Source organism: Piliocolobus tephrosceles, chromosome 7 (genome assembly GCF_002776525.5).
Source record: "Piliocolobus tephrosceles isolate RC106 chromosome 7, ASM277652v3, whole genome shotgun sequence".
Lineage (NCBI taxonomy): Eukaryota > Metazoa > Chordata > Mammalia > Primates > Cercopithecidae > Piliocolobus > Piliocolobus tephrosceles.
The window spans coordinates 24,248,107-24,261,883 of NC_045440.1; the positions used below are offsets into that span (position 1 = coordinate 24,248,107).

General features: G+C 49.0%; 1 protein-coding gene across 7 annotated transcripts in view; it reads right to left on the reverse strand.

Annotated features, from left to right (window-relative positions):
- Positions 1 to 13,454, reverse strand: part of EBF2 (EBF transcription factor 2) — a 202,060-nt gene extending 188,606 nt beyond the window's left edge. For 5 of the 7 annotated variants that reach the window (XM_031935949.1, XM_023216868.2, XM_031935948.1 and 2 more), the window contains exons 1-6: positions 12,756 to 13,432; positions 10,138 to 10,294; positions 8,993 to 9,056; positions 8,670 to 8,725; positions 8,091 to 8,164; positions 1,197 to 1,265 (exon numbers count right to left, since the gene is read on the reverse strand). In XM_031935949.1, coding sequence (XP_031791809.1) covers positions 1,197 to 1,265; positions 8,091 to 8,164; positions 8,670 to 8,725; positions 8,993 to 9,056; positions 10,138 to 10,294; positions 12,756 to 12,886 — 551 coding nt within the window. In that variant the 5' untranslated portion in view covers positions 12,887 to 13,432. Of the gene's footprint in view, positions 1 to 1,196; positions 1,266 to 8,090; positions 8,165 to 8,669; positions 8,726 to 8,992; positions 9,057 to 10,137; positions 10,295 to 12,755 lie in introns of all 7 variants that reach the window. The other 2 variants (XM_023216867.3, XM_023216869.2) reach the window with 2 other exon arrangements.
- Between the last annotated feature and the right edge of the window lie 323 nt (positions 13,455 to 13,777).

Here is a 13,777-nt window from a genome sequence, read left to right on the forward strand (position 1 = left end):
TTTAAGCTTCTCTGTACTTTCAAAAAGACCAGAGCGACCCCAGTAGCTCCCTAAAATGCAGCTCACTTGAAACTTCTAAAGTGGCAAAGACACTATACATATCCAACAAACGTTTTATATCTGCCTATCATCCTCTTCAAGCATCTCAGAGAACACTGCAAAGCTGCCATTGATATTTCAGTAGCCTCTTGAAGCCTACAGCAGTGACAGCACTCCCTAACCCATCATTACATTATTGAAGAACAGAGATGCTGAGTGCTTTGTCCAAGGTCAGAAGCTAGGACAAGATCAGAATTCCAGCCTCCTCAGTTCCTAGGCTATGCTATACTTTCCACTAAGAAAGCAAGCAGGCTTTCTGGGAAGAATGCCAGAGGTTCCATTCTCCCAACTGAGAATTCATTGGAATATTGGAATAACAACTTTGGAGACTGTGGTCTCTCCAATCCATTTCAGGACCTGGCTAGAAATGTGAAAACCCAAAGAAAGAAGCAATAGGGAATTATTCCGTTTTTTAACGAAAGAGAAAAAAATTAGGGGTGGGAATATGGGGTTTCTTAAAAATTACATGATTGCTGGAAGTTAATTTGGTATTTCTTCGTTGGTTTGTAAGTTCTGTTTCCAATCACAAAAACAGACAGCTGAGGATGCCTAAATCACATTTCAGTGAATTAGTGTCTTGTCCCAAAGAATCTTTCCCATTCTGAATACAACATAGGACCCAGAATGCAATCCTCTGTAGTGGAAAGGCATCTCCCTCAATGCAACAGAGAGCTTGTCATACCCCTTAAACCATAATCTAAGTTGATAACCTTCCAGCAAAACAGCAATCATGGAGAATAATGAAGTGGGTACCACTTAACTTGGGGCATACTGCCTCTTCTAGAAAACTGATTGAGACCATACCCTGCCCGAGAGGAGAGGCGGCATTGCTTATATCGTGCACCACACATACTACTTCTTAGGCTGAAGCTGGTGCACCTGGAAGAGACTCCGCCACAGGTTTAGAGAAACGTGTTCCAAAGGAAGATTCTAGCTTCTTGCAAGAAAGGCCAGCATGAGAAGGCCCTTGTTGGATGAGTTTAGTGTCTTGAAATAACATGAAACCAACCTGACAGCAAAGCTCCATGGATCAGTACTCAAAAGGTTCATGAAGAAAAGGAACCACAAATGATTGAAAAATCACTTTTTCCCCCTACCTGTCAATTATGACCGGGTCCGATGGAGTCTCATTTCGGTTTCCACAGCTTTTCTTTTCGCAGCATCGACTGTAGATTGGGAAGGAACCAAAAGAGTGAAAGAAATTTATTAAATCAAGAAAATGCAATGAGCACATGACAAGAACATTCTGGTTTTGTTGTTGTTGCTGTTGTTGTTGTTGTTTTTTCTCCAGACAGTGTCTGGCTCTGTCACCAGGCTGGAGTGCAGTGGCTTGATGGCTCTGTCTTGGCTCCCTGCAACCTCCGCCTCCCGGGTTCAAGCGATTCTCCTGCCTCAGCCTCCTGACTAACTGGGACTACAGGTGTGCACCACCGCGCCCAGCTAATTTTTTTTTTTTTAGTAGAGATGGGTTTTTACCATGTTGGCCAGGCTGGTCTCGAACTCCTGTCCTCAGGTGGTCTGCCCACCTCGGCCTCCCAAAGTGCCGGGATTACTGGCATGAGCTGTAGCACCTGGCCACAAGAACATTCACAAAGATAAATCTGTCTTGGGAGGAAACAACACACACTGGGGCCTGTCAGAGGGGTGGTGCCGGGAGGGAGAGCCTCAGGAAGAATAGCTAATGGATGCTGGGCTTAATACCTGGGTGATGGGTTGATCTGTGCAGCAAACCACCATGGCACACGTTTACCTATGTAACAAACCTGTACATCCTGCACATGGGCCCCTGAACTTAAATTAAAGTTGAAGGAAAAACAAAATGAATCTAAGGTAGCTTCCTAACTATAAGCTGCTTGAGGGCAGGATTTGTGACCATGTTTTATAAGATAAAAATTTAAAAACACTGAGCCCGAAGCCAAAATATACTCAAATTCTCACTCTATGACTTAGAAGGTAATTCTCAACTTTCCCATGACCCATATTTGTAATCAGAACCACAGAAGGTTGGATTTTAAGATCAATAAGGTCACTTCCAGATTGATATTCAATGATTTTATGATTATTTTAGGTCTTTGTGGCTCAATAAATATTTGAAGAAAGGGGAGGAAGCAAAATATATAAAATAGACTGTAAATGGCTGCCTGGATTACTACAAACCTTATTTACATAACTTCTTTCTCCAGAGATCTTGGTATACTTTATAAACATTTATTCATTCACTTATTTCCATCACTTTTCAAAGATTAAGGAGGAAGACCAGAACTATGGTATTCATTTTAAAATAGGAGGAAAATGAGGCAAGGAGCTGTAGGACGATAGCTCCAATAATTTTCACCAAGTCGGAAACAGAAATGGTATCCCACTGTTTGTAAGTCCCAGTTCTGAAAACTCCGCTTCCCAAGATGTCCCCCTTGTGCTGAGTACCTGGTAGAAAGACCTCAATCAATGCTGATATGATTAGCTGAGAGGGAGCTAAAGAAGATCCCCTGGGGCAATGACAACAAACAGAAAGTACTCCCTAGGACCTGAGAGGGGAGCAAAACACTCCAATCCAAAGGTATCTATTCGAAAATACCTAGACCAATGTGAGAAGGGCAAAGAAAGACAGCTTGCTGGTAAGAAGCACTGGGAATTCACTCCCTTACAACCAGGTAGCCCATCTGCTGCTTATCAGAGGTACAGACTTCTGAATACCTCTCAGCTCATCTCAGGCACATGGTCCACTATCAACTATAGTTGGCTAAGGATGTAGCCTTGACATGGCTTTTTAAAAAAATCGTTATCATCCATACTGGTTGGAGAATAGGCCTAAGAAGTAAGCACGCTAACAACAACCAAACTCTATGTGAGCATTGCCCTTCCCATGGTAGTTTTTCTGTAGCCTAAGTTTGACACGATACCTTAGGAAGATTGCTGAACTCGGAATCAGCGTTCTGATGTCCAAGCTGTCACCAACCAGCTTCACAAATTTAGTCATATGTCTTTAACCCCTCTGGGCTTTTTCTTTCTTATGAATAAAGTGAAAGTGTTGGATTTGATTCTCTCTAGAGTCTCTTCTAGGTTTAAGTCCATGAGGCTAGGGGATTCTATGAGCACCCTTTGAAAGTGGTGATAACATAAGGAAAAAAGGGAAATCATGTGACAGCAGGAACCCAAAGACCTAACACCAACCCAGTCTTGGATTTTTTTTTTTTTTTTTAACAGGGTTTCCCTTTGTTACTCAGGCTGGAATGCAGTGACAGGATTATGACTCACTGCAGTCTCAACCTCCCAGGCTTAAATGATCTTCCTTTCTCAGACTCCCATATGTAGCTGAGACCACAGGTGTATACTTGGCTAATTTTTGATTTTTTATTTTGGTAGGGACAGGGTCTTGCTGTGTTGCCCAGGCTGGTCTTGAACTCCTGGGATCAAGCTATCTGCCCACCTCGGCCCCCCAGAGTGCTAGGATTATAGGCGTATGCCACCATGCCCAGCCCCAGTCCTAGCTCTGTGGCTCTCTGCGGCTCGTTTGCCCTCTCTGGTTCTCCACAGAATTAAACATAAATATCTTAAAACTTTTTAAACCCATCTCTTTCATGGGTATGGATTCGCCAGTGAATAAGTCTACCATCCTCAGAAAGTGAAATATACTTGAGAGATGCTTAAACATTTGCAGCAAATGGGCACAATGAGGTTTTAAGAAATTTAATCAAATTAGTAGGAAGGAAAAGAAAAATGGTCTCAACTTTCTTAAATACTAGATTTTGCCACTGGGACTTTCTGAAATAATATTTGGCCTTTGAAATTATATTAGGTCTTAACTTTTAAAATTTCAATCCATCCCAAGATTAACACCAATAAAAATGCAGGCCAGCTTCTCTCCCACCTCCTAAAGCCCTTGTCTCTCTTCCCAAATCCCTACGCCCCCACCCATTTCTCCCACCTTTCCTGTTTCTAGAATATTGCTTATGTCAACATAATACCTTTGCAGTTAAGGCAAACCATTTTTCTTAGCAACACAGTTTCAAAAGACCCATACATGCTAGCTACCTACAGACCTTCAAGCAAGACTCTCCCCTTTGACATCACCAGCATGTCAACCTAACCCCAAATATGTGTGCAATGCCGGGTACAATTTAATTACAAGAGCACACACTGTCAGAATGTGCCAATCTGTTTAGTTTGGGTAGGAATGATTCTGAGGGGGCTGAGTAAGTTTGCAAAATTGTTCAGCTCAATTCAGCTGCCTTCCGTGGGGATTTCCTCTGGAGGAAAAGAAAAACAGATAAAAATGTAAGCCTGGTGCCAGTGTAGTATAACGTAGGGAATGAACTTGGAAGGAAATGATATTCAAAGAAAAATGCAGATAAACTGTAGGATCCAGTCCTCCATTTTCCAACGGTAACATATTTAAATATCATCTCTAATGTTGATATTCAGCACAAAACATACATAGAAGACACTCACTTGGCCATTGAACTATAATAGTAAAGGTATAAAAATAATAGAACTTGGTTGAATTAGCCCCATTTGAGCCCATCTTAAAATTTTTCTAGGTCTGTGAGTTGGCCAAAGCAAATTATTATATTTTTTTTAGAGAAAAGTTCTCATTAATATATTCTAGTCCTTCTTTGTTTTTAACGGCGTTCAGTCCTCCTGCCAGCAATATTAGCACAAGCAATGGGAAGTGGAGAACCTGAGATGTTTGTGAACCTACACTCCCCAGTGTGGAACAGCTAACAAACCAGGTCCCTGAATTACTCAGATAAACTTAATTCTGCCTTCCCTTTGCTGTGTAGACAAAGCCTGAGTGACCAACTTCAGGTTCAGCTACTTTAGTTAAAAGGCTAGGATTATTCTCCAACAAGCAAGTCTGACGTTCTCAATAGGTGTTTTACAAAACTGACTCTAAGATAAAAAATAATAAAACAAAGAGAAAAGGAAACTGAGCTTGGCAATAGGTTAAGATTGTGTTCGTAACAACCCCAGAGAGACTCAGAGGTGCTCTTTTTTCTTAATGAATGAAAATGGAAGCTGTTCCACTGTTTCTCTCTGGCGTGGTTTGGTTTATTTTATTTTGGTACTTATTTGGAAAACGTTTTACTTGAAACACTCAATTTATTCTCCCTATCTCCACCCGGAGTCTTTGAAGGAGAGAGAAAAAAATAAAACAAGTCAGAAGAGGGAGGTGGGGAAACATGAGAACTCTTATCACAATCCTGAATCATACCTGCATTTTTCAAAATGGGAAAGAGAAAAGATGGCTGGGGAAGGAGAAAAAGCCCCAGCCTTGGACGGAGGGTGTCCAGTCAGCCCACCCTCACGGCAAGTGAGTGTGTCTCTTATCCCCTCCAAAATAGTTTTTAAAATTCAACCTTCAACTTTCAAAAATCTGTCTCTAATTTCAAACTCAAATAAGCGCACAGCATGGTGGCTTTTGTTTTGTTTTCTTCTCTCCAACTCCTCCCTGCGATTGCATAACAAAAGTGTCTAAATTCACACCATCTGGCCGATAAAGACACTGGCCCCACTGCCCGGCTGGCCCATCTGATTAGGGCCCTGTCTAGCCTGCGCCTTGTGGCGAAAAGTCACAGCTGTGGGGTTTGCTCGAGCTCAATACAACTCTGTTATTAGCCAGCTGTAGGCCTTGAGACGACTTCTGTTCAAATTATAATATCTTTTAACCCTCTGAGCATTGAGGGCTCGGGGGTGGCAGGCAGCACCATAACAACTAGATTTCTCCTTGCTAATAATTGGCAAAATGAACCAAAGCAGGGAAGTGAGGAACAGAGACCATTGGGGAAGGGAGAAAAAGTTATTCCTAAAGAGATTTATTTTGTCTCTGCTTTGTTCTCCATTCAAAGCTAAACACCGATTTATGAGCCTTTTACTAAAGATTACGGAACATAAAACCATCCGGGGAAGTGCCCAGGTATGCCAAATAACACTATGCAAATGAAACTAAATATATGCAGTAATCCTGGAGAAACAGGGCACCTGATTCATCTCTCAATCATTGACTGCTACAACTGGCTCTTAAAATGTAAGAGAAGGAACTTTTCACCCTTCCTAAAGTATCAACCAGCAATAACTGACAGATGGACTGAGAACTTCCCTTTTGGATGCATCTAATATTTGCCATCACCCATCTCGTCTGCACACGTGTACACACACACGCATATGCTGCAGACAGTATCCGTTCAATGGATCATTTATTTACACATAATTAATATTTATTTTAAATTCTAGTTTGGGAAGAAAACAGCAGAGCATCTTCCCAGGTCTCCAACGCAGAGAAGTTACAGTACATTAAATTTTTATATTGTGTTACTAATGCAGACTAAACTAGAGGCTTTAAAAATTGATGCTGCTACTTAAACAGCATAAAATGAGGAGGATTTGATTGGGCTTAAAAATAAAAATGTCAGTCTTAACTACAGCTGGATGGGGCATCCAAGTATTATTTAAAATGATAGGTATAATTCATTAGACAATGGATCAGTTTTTGGTTTTGTTTTCTTTCCTTTTCAGAAAGTAATCTCTCCAAACAAAGGCATAAAAAGAAAAACCTCCCTTCAACTAACCAACCTAATCAAAGCGTTCTATTTAAATCTAGGTATTATATAAAGTACATCTCAGAATTGTATTTTCTTTCTGAACAAATCTATCAAAGGTCCCTGAGATACTGGAGTATCTATCTTCTTACTCCTCCCAATGCCTTCCCCCAGCTACTTCAGCAAGGAAGCCTCCATTGCTTTCAGCTGAAGCCACTGGCATTTGGAAAGCTTGTTTTTTTAATACTTGGTCAAAACCAAAACAAACATGTCTGATTGTTATGGTTTCTTCCTGACTAGGTTGGGGAGGGAGACAGCGCTTCAGGGAGCTGCCCATAAAACAGTACACACTAAATCAGATAACCTGCAATTACCCAAAACTAGTAAGTCTGGAGTTGGGAGACATTCACTAAAGCAATAGCCAAGTAAGGAAGGATTGAGGCTTTCCCTCCAATCAGAGATTTTTGGAGGAAGAAAAGCATGTATGGAATAGACATTTAAATTTTCATAATAAAATAGCCACACTCTTCCCAGAGTTTCCTATTTATATCTTGTTTGCGGTGGGATCCCCAGCACCCAGCCGATACTGGGCACATAGTAGGCACTCAATAAACATTTGTTGAAATAATAAAAGTGGATGCAATTCTTCTGATTTTTTAAATTTTCTCCCAGTCAGGGAGAAAAAAAAAGGGAATAATGCACAGGACTCAAGGTGGAATGGATTGGTCTCTGAAAGGAAGATGGGAAAGGTGCAGGAAGGCCAGTAGACTGAATCTTTCACGACGTGAACATCAGAATCCAGCTGTTGCTCCACAATCCAGATCTCTCAGCGGGTCCTCTCCCTGCCCCTCCTAACGCACTGGTGGGAACTGGACGGATCTTTCTTCCAGGTAGTTCCTTCTGACCTGAGAAACTCCCCCAACACGTGAACTCCGAAGAGAGCAACCTCCCAGGAGGAAGAAACGCCTCCGCATCACCGCAGGTGCCAGGAAGCACCCCAGAAATGAGCCGCTGGACCCTCTGATGGTCCCTCGCCCAGACAAGGAGTCGTTCCAGGGCTTTGACTCATTAACTCCACAAGTGACCCGCCTGGAAATCTACCACTAGAGGCCCGGCGGGAACTCCAAGTGATCCCAAACCGGGCCCGGGGTTGCCCAGCCCGCTTCCACCACTACCACTGACCAGGCGACAGTGGAGACTTTCCACGTGGCCGAAGGAAACTCCTGTGACATCAGAGAGGTGGAGTCCCGAGTCGTTCTGAGTCCTAACGGCTATGCTTTAAGACACTTGCATGAAAGAGTTTCCGTGGATCTACACTCTGCGCCCGTCTGCCCGCGAGGCCTCTCAGCTGCGAGCCCTCACTCCTGAAAGTTAGTCCCGGGAACGCGACGCACCAAAGCCGAGCTGGAGCACCTGCGGGCTCTCCAGGAAGGCCTGGGAAAAGGCGGCTCTTACCTACACATCACTTCGTGCGTCAGGAGAACTCGGCACATTTCCGGATTCTTATTCTGTCCCTCGTACGCGATGGGCTGTGAAGGAGGTAGTAGCAGGAAAGGAAGATGTGGAAAGGGGTTGGGGGCAAGGAAAGAAGGGACTTCAGAACAAGCACAACATCGCTTTCCCTCCCAATGCCTTCCACCGCATTAGGAATTGCCGCCCGCTGCACAACCTGCGCAGTTGCCGAGTTTGGGCTCGACTGAAAGCATACAGAAGTTTGCCCCAGGGAGAACATCATTCTTAGCAAAATGGAATGTTTGGGGGAACTGAATCTCCCAATAATTGTTTCCTCTCCATCCTTTTTCTTCGCCTCTTACTGCCCCCAGGGTTTCCCTGAGTCAGACAGAACAGGTCACTTGGTGAGACAGAAAAAAAAAAAATTCCCGAGTGGACAAGGTGCTGGGAGGGGAACGTGGAGGGGGGCTGTGGAGTCTGACCCAGGAAATCGTAGAGGAGGGGCAGGTCAGAAACAAACTGGGGGGACTGGGGGAACGGGTCAGAGACAGGTGAAGAGAAGCCAAGAGGCCTTGGGCTCACCTGCTTGGTGACCGAGTCGATGAGCCTGACATAGAGGTCCTGTTCCGTGCGGACACCTGCGAGGACCGGACAGGCACGAGTCAAGGGTCGTGGAGCCCCTTCCGGTCACCCCAAACCCGTCTCTGCTATTAGTCTGAGGCCCAAGCAGGCTCTCCAGGCTAAGCCGCCCTGGAGACGGTGACCTCCCAATCCCCTGTCCCAGGCAAGCCTCCCGCCGCCCTGGGCTCCATGCGATTCCTGAGAGTGATCATGGCAAGATCAACGCGTGCGGCCCAGAAGCCGGCTGCTAGGCGCCGGCTCACCCTTGCTGTAGAGGAGCTCACCGTTGCTGTAGAGGAGCTGTAACTTGTAGTGAGTGCCATTGTTGGTCTTCTCGTTGCCTTGTTCCTGAAAAGACAGGCAGCGTTCGATTCCCTTGCCTTCCGGTCCCCCAAAATGAGGGAAAGAGGAGACAGTGAATCCCCACCCCACATCCCTTCTCCCCATCAAAAGGCAGCTTCCAACAACTCCTATTCAGCCCTAGGTCAAAGGGCACGAGCATCTGCCTGTCTTTGGCCGCCCCCGGAAACCTGCCAAGACTGGAAGCCCCTTGACCCTTTCCAGCCCTCTGTCTCCCTTAAAAATGTCCTCAGAAGTGTGACCCTTGAGCCTGCGACAACCGGACAACTCGCCAAAGCTGCCTGTAAACAGGCACCACCCAACCCATCGCGCTCTGTCTGTCCTTAGGAAGCCCCAGGGCTTCCTTTGGCAGAAAAGGGAAGGGACTTGCCATTTGGAAAGGCAGCATTCGGGCCTATCCCGCAAGGACTGCGCCCGCAGGGCCACGAGCTCAGGGACTGAGTTCCAGGTTCAGGAGGGACTTTGGGAAGGCCTGCTCTAAAGCTCACATTGTACAGCTGGGGACACGGAGACCCGGAAAGAGCAAGGGATTTTCCTTTGGTCACACATAAGTTTCAGCGGACTGTCCTTCATTTGAGATCGAATCCAGCCCCCAGTTCCAGGCTTGAGTTTGGAGGAGGCGCTGCCTTGGAGAACAGAAACGGAGAGAAGACACAGCCCGAAGGCGGGCCATGGCTGGGCTCCCCGTTTCCGCTTAGTACTGCAACTCAGCCCACCTGGCTCTCGCAGGTGCAAAATAATTAAAATTAACCCAGAGAAGGGGAGCGGCGGCCTCGGGTGTACTTTTTAACTAGTTCGAAGGGCGTTTGCTCGTCCGTCAGTCTACAGCCAGGCGCTACGGGCTCGGTGCGCAGAGCCGGGAGCGCTCCTCCAGCCCTAGGTGGGGGGAGTAGGAGTGGGAGGAGGTTCGGGAAATCGACTGATGTAGAGGCTGGGGGTGAGAAGCCTCCATCTATCATCCCTGATGATGCGAGTGGAAAAGTGTCTCGAGAGTGACAGATGGAATCTTTAGTGCTTCCCAAAGAGGGAGTTATTAGACCGCAGGGTTTGGGGGGTACCTTCTGCTTACTTTGTCATTCTCCACAAAGTCCACGAAAGCAGTCCGCTCGATCTCCACCGGCTGGCCCTGCCTGTCGTAGAGCGCCAGGACGAAGTGAAAGAAGTTGGATTTCCTCAAGTTGGAGGGAGGCTGCTTCTCAAAGTGGGCCCGGGACAGGGCGACCCCGCTGCACAGGGAGACAAACGGGGGACACAAGACACGGGGAAGGACAAAAAGGCAATGTTACTAACCGCCCACAACATGCAGAGGGGTAAGGCGTCCACTTCCCAGGTCCAGAGTTCTGAACCCTTCGGGCCTTTTTTCCAATTCGGATAAGGAAGAGGAGACTCCTTAAAGGAGTCACCGTGGCCAGGCGGTTGGGTGGCAGGGTTGATGCCTGGGGTCTCTGACACCACCCAGTGGTCTGGCATCCCCCCGCTGGGCCACTCTCCATCCCCTCTTTAGTGGAAACTGAAAGACCGGGGCTGCCTACAGAGGCCCAGAGTGGTCCCCTAAGGAGGTGGCTCGCGTCCTATACGGTGGGGCTATCTCCATCCACTCCCTCAGGTGGTACTGCTGGGTGTATCAGGGTGCAGAGCTGGGGCCCAGGGTTAGGGGAATAAGTGCCTCCTTTGCTTTGGAAGAAGCGACCCTTTTATTTCCTATTAATTCCAGTTACCCGACCTGGACCCACTGCCCACAAAGCCCAAATGCTAACTGGGAAAGGTAGTGGGTAAGAACCCCAAGGGGCAGGAGGAAGAGCAACACAGAGGCCAAGTCTGGGTCCTTGGGCTGCTTGCCTCGCTCTTCCGAAAAGTTGTGCCTGGGACAGAGACAGGGTGGAATCCTCGTGACCAGCCCTGGGGATCGCTGGCCACCGCAAATGAGATGACCCACATAGGGGACCCTCGCTCCCAGAGGTGCTAGGTGGGGAAAAGCCAAACTGTTAAAGGGCGAGGACCTCCTTTCCTGGGGCCAACGCGATCCCCACTCAAGCTGCGTTTTCCGGCGGCGCCAGTCGAACCCAGTGACTGTGAAACCCAAGTTGGGGGTTTCGAGTGTGTTGAGTGTGTGCACACACTTCCCAGCCAACCGGTCGCAGTCACAGCCGACTTGGCCATCAGATCCCATTTCACCGGACTTGGGGCTCAGGCGAGCACACAGATTGCGAGAGCTGCCCTGCGGCGCTGGGGTCTCCCAGCGTTGAACCCCGGTGCGCAAGCGCCTTCGTTCACTCTTTTGAAAGGGGTGATGTTTTGGCTAAGATCTCCCCCACTCTGCCTGTTCCAGCTTCAGCAAACTTTTCGATGCCGGGAAGGAAGGAAAGCGAGGGAGGCTTCTTTAAGGAGTCAGCCCAAGGAAATGCGCGGGGCAGCGGACTCTGCGGTGCTGCCTTATTTCCCTCAGCTCGCGGGCGGGCCAGTCCCGGAGCGCTGCGGAAAGCTGCGGCCACCGCCGCGCTGAGCGGTCTGCCACAGGGAAATCCGCGCGCCCCGGGCCACGGGAGGGAGGGAGCGGCCGCCGGCCCAAGTCCCGGAGCGATGAGACTTCTGCTTCCTCTCCTCCAAGGGTGGAGGCCGGTTCGCTCTACCCGGGACACCTGGTCAGTTTGGGAAAGGGCTCATTTCTCCGTGTGATGTTGGCACTTAAAGGTGGGTGGCCTGGAGGGCAGCCGGGGAAGCGAGGGTCCTGGAAGAAGTTCATGGGCTCTTTGGGGTAGAAGGGCTGCCTCTCTCGCAGACAAGGACCTGGAGGCCACAAATTCCAACTCAGTAGTGGTGATGAGAGAATGGGACCGTAATGTCTTCGTAGGGTGGCACCCCGGACATGGTATTTACTATCCCAGCACGCAGATGCCTAGACACAAAGTCACCTTCTTCAGAGATCCGCAAAACCCGAGGCTGGCGATCCCTAAGCCTGTCTGGCTGCCGGTCGCCTTTTCTCGCCTCTTTCTTCTTCCGCAACTCTTTCTACTGTGACTCCGTCTTTTCTCTTCTTTTAAATCTCTTCTTTTCTCCAGCTCCCTTCTTCTGGCTCACTGTTTTATCTTTGAGCCGGGACCCTCCAGCCTGTCCCCCCTCCCAGAGCTCCGGGCCGCCTCGCCTTCCCCGGCAGCCGCTCCGGCTTCTCCCGCTCCTCTCGCCGCCGCCACCCTCTGGCCGCGGGCCTCCCGGGCTCCAGGAATCGCCCAGCAAGATGCGGGAGGCAGGCGCTTGCAGGCGGCGTGGCGAAGCCGGGAGCGGCCAGGAAGCCAGCTTTTCTCCCGCGCCGCCACTGCCAGCTCCGGTATTCACGCTCTGCTCGGGGCCAGGCCGGCTCCGCTTGCAAGACTAGCGGCTGAACTGGGAGATGTTGGGTGCTACTTTGTTATTTTTCCTTGCAAAGAGTGGACTGCGGTAAAGGAGTAGGAGAGAAACGCCTACGACCCAGGCAGTTCAGAAACTCGAGTGCTGGCTGCCCGGTGAGCGTTCCCCTGACTGCAGCGATCTGCTTGCCCGAGGGCAAGCCCCAGCGCGCAGGGCCTGGGCGACAGATGGGGGGACAGGGAGAGAGAAAGGCACGGGGAGCAGGGGTGGGGGTGCACAGGGAAAGACAGACCGTAAGAGCGAGAGACTGAGAGCATAATAATTGCGTGGCCGTGTCGTTACCTCTGCGCTGCGACATTAGCGTCCACCACTCCGACATTCCGGACCCAGGACCTGACCGAATCCATCTCGGCGCCCAGCGATTTCTCTTTCAGAGCTGGTCCTCTTCCTAAAGTATCTTGAATCCCAAACATTTAAAAAGTCTGATCCTCTACTGTCGCTTTAAAAGTAAGAGTTACAGCAACACAGTCCTGACTGTTCCCAACGTTGCCAGCAAATCGTCTCCTCCAAAGCAATCCAAGAAAAGGGATCAAGTGCCCAAGTTTGAGTCTTAGGAAAAAAAAAAAAAAAAGATAACCCGTCCTTTGCTTCACTGGAGAGGTGCGGACTGATGTAGCCAAAGTTTGGGTTCTTATCCTCCGTAAGTTCAGATCTGCCGTCTCAGCCCCTCCACCCTAGGTCGTTCGCATCCTTCCAGCTGCATCGCTGCCTCCTGAAAGTGATCACAATTTAGAAGCATCACCTGTTCTGGGAGAAACTGGAGGAAATTGATGGCTGCCTAATCTCTGCCCTTCCTTCAGGTCCCCCCTCCCTGCTCCTCCCTACCGTTCCAATTTAGAAAAAAAAAAAAAAAAAATCCCCAACAGGATCAGTTGTAAAAGGAAGGGGAAGACCCAGAGCCGAGAGGAGGCGGTGGCTGCGAGCGCCACGGAGCCCGGCTGCAGCCGCGCGCGGGCCCCATGAATGGGTTACTACGGCCCTGGCCACGGGAGGCGGAGCCGCGGCCCGATAAGGAGCCTCATTTGCATGGACGCGCGGGATTGGCCGGCGCCGGGCAAGCCGGGCCGACGTCCTCAGGCGGCGCGCTCCACGCTCTGCGTTGCCGGGACTCCGGGAGGTGAAAGGGGACAGAAAGCTGAGGGCGTCGCGTCCTTGCACGAACCCCGTGTGCGTGCGCAGGATTGGGGCCCCCCACACCCTGCACTGACTTAGGGTAGCGGGGCTCTGCGGGCTGGGGACGCAGGGGTTCGGCCTGGCTGAGGGAAGCCTCCCTGAATCTTGCCTCTAGATGTAGGTTTTTGTAG